Source organism: Panicum hallii, chromosome 1 (assembly GCF_002211085.1).
Source record: "Panicum hallii strain FIL2 chromosome 1, PHallii_v3.1, whole genome shotgun sequence".
NCBI classification, from domain to species: domain Eukaryota; kingdom Viridiplantae; phylum Streptophyta; class Magnoliopsida; order Poales; family Poaceae; genus Panicum; species Panicum hallii.
Window position 1 is genome coordinate 7,530,401 of NC_038042.1, and position 2,676 is coordinate 7,533,076.

Below are 2,676 nucleotides of genomic sequence, written 5' to 3' on the forward strand. Positions count from 1 at the left end.
TTACTCGATCATACCACTGCCGCTACTGGGTGAGAGGGGCGGCGGGAAGTCATGATGAACCCTCGGAGGGTCACTAGGTAGCGGGTAAACTTCCATGGTGCCCTCCATCATGCACACCACGTTCCGCATCATTGGCCTCGTCGACGGATCCCCCTGCACGCACCAAACCGCAATGCGTGCGAACCTCTCCACTCTCTGCAAGTCCTGTAGCGCACTGTTGTCGCCCTGCACAATACGCTCAATGCTGCCTTCTCTAATCAAGTCTGATACCCATGCTCTTAGTGTCACAGGCATGCCTGGGTCCGAGGCATCGTCATTGCATTGCCGCCCATCCTCACTTGGGTATTTCCTGCAGCAGATCATCTCTAGAAGAACAATACCGAAACTGAACACGTCCACCTTGCTGTCCACCTTCCTCTCGTTGTTGAACCACTCCGGTGCAAGGTAGCCTAACGTACCTCGAACATGAGTGATTGTTTGTTTCACCTTGTTGCCATTGAGGAGCCTGGCAATCCCAAAGTCTGTTATCTTCGGGACACACTTGTCATCCAGCAGAATATTATCAGGTTTGATGTCACAGTGGATAATCTGGGAGGTGCACCCGTAGTGCAGGTATTCCAACCCCCTCGCGATACCTAGTGCTGCCTCAGCACGCCAGCTCCAAGATGGTCTCTCGGACTTGAAAAGGATGTCACCGAGGGAGCCTCTTGGCATGAACTCAAACACAAGCATTCGGTGCACCCCTTCCTTACAGTACCCAACCATTCGAACCAGATTCTTGTGGTGGATCCTACCAATTGATTGAACCTCGTTCTCAAATTCAACCTCCTGGTACTCATCTCTGCTCCTGAGTTCCTTCACGGCAACGTCGTGTGGTTCTAGAGACTTAACAATGCCATGGTAAACTTTGCCAAATCCCCCTTGGCCCAGCAACTTGCTGAAGCCATTGGTTGCCCGGTGGAGCTCCTTGCGAGTGAAAACCATCGCGCTCAAACGGTTCTTTCCTGCTTTCTTAGTGATGTAGCAATATACTAGGAGGATGCAAGTAGTGGCCAGCAATAACATGGCTAATCCAGCAATGACTACATATGGTAGGATCAAAACAGGTGGTCTTTTTGTACGGACCTTTATCATTGCCCTCGTAGTTGTGTCATTTGCTTGAAACCCACTTGTAAGCATAGCAGCCTCTACACAGGTATTTCCATCAAACAACGCAGCTCCACATAAGCAATTATTCAAGCACAAATCTTGGCATTCCTCCTCTGTGATTGATTGGTGCCACTTGTAGTATACTATTGATTTCCAGTGTGTGTTTGGCAACTCCATGAGCTTGAACTCAGAAGCATGGCTCTTCCCGTCGCAGCTATCCGGAAGAAATGCTGGAGTGCAGCCTTTATACCTAAATTGAGTGTCCAAGAAACTATAGCCACTTGTACATTCACAGTCAAGCCGCTTGTTAGCATCATATATACAGTATGAGTACGGTCCACACATACCATGTTGACCAATATTTGTCACCTTTGTGCAGCCATCGCTTGGTACCAGGTCCATGACATGCCATGTGCTGGCACCATTGCCGGTGGTGTTCTTGGGGAGGATGTAGACACGGAAAATGCCATCTGGATCGAGCTTGGCGTGCTGGTAGAAGAGCCTATTATTGTTGGAGGAATACAAGGACTGAGGAGTTGTCAAGTTATGCTTAGTGCCATCTGTGAGCAGGTAGTAGAGGTGCCCGACGAGCCCGGCGTTGAAGAAGAGAGTTGTGTTCCCAGCACAACAAGTGCCGGTGTCCCAGTAGGCATTGATGGGGTTGGTAACTCCTGGCAGGTCCACTATGTACCCGACAATGTTCCCATCACCCTGCACATTAAAACTGAAACGGCCGACCAAGAAGTCCATGTCCGAGGCCCTAGACCGAAGACTTGATCCAGGGGGCATGGATTGGCCTGGGAGTAGAGTATCCGTGGGGTGTGCAAAGGTTTCCCAAACAACGGTTTTACCATCCGAGGCGACAAACTGAAGGTTGCCGTTGTCTCGTAACACGAGAAGGGAGCCATAGTTTGGCCTGGGGTCTGTGTAAGGGTTCCACAAGGCATTGTCGCTGCCGGGATTTGCTAGGGAGAGCTGGCCAGCGGTGGTTAGGCTCAGAACGGACTGGCCTGGGGCGACCACGGCGGAGCCTGAGCCCGCGTCGGTCGCGAACCACACGACCCTGCTAGCATCAAAGCGAAACCATAGCGCTAGGAGGAAGGAGGAGTTGGATGTGTCGTTGGCGTCGAGGGCATGGAAACCAAAGGCGAAGTCGCCGGAAGGGCTGGTGATGTAGTTGGGTGGCTTCAGGCTGTCACCGGCGGCTAAGCTGCTTGGGCTCAGGGCCAAGAGCGCGCACGGCTGCACTAGCATGTCGAGGAAAAGAGCAAGGAGGAGGAGGTGAACAGCGGAGAGTAATGGCTTCATTGCTTGGTCTATAGCTCTATGGATGCCTCGTACATCTGCTTCCTGGCTAGTAGAATGGCTCCAAGGAGGAGGAAAGGTTGTACCCAATGCCACCTTATTTATGCCTTCCTCGGGAGGCTACAGCAAGCCCAGTAGCATGCACCAAACAAGGAAATTGTGCTGGGCCCCTTCCATTGGTGAAAGTGGACCTAACCGGCCACAAGGATCGATCAAGTTCGT

The 2,676-nt window shown here is 51.9% G+C and overlaps 1 protein-coding gene across 1 annotated transcript; it reads right to left on the reverse strand.

The window, feature by feature from the left end:
• On the reverse strand, positions 1 to 2,457 carry LOC112895395 (G-type lectin S-receptor-like serine/threonine-protein kinase LECRK4). Its single transcript, XM_025963348.1, has one exon. It carries the CDS (start codon positions 2,455 to 2,457, stop codon positions 1 to 3), a length of 2,457 nt encoding a protein of 818 aa, XP_025819133.1.
• Between the last annotated feature and the right edge of the window lie 219 nt (positions 2,458 to 2,676).

What these genes read in the sequence shown, in the direction of transcription:
- LOC112895395 (XM_025963348.1), bottom strand. Translation starts at nt 2,457, where the DNA reads ATGAAGCCATTACTCTCCGCTGTTCACCTCCTCCTCCTTGCTCTTTTC.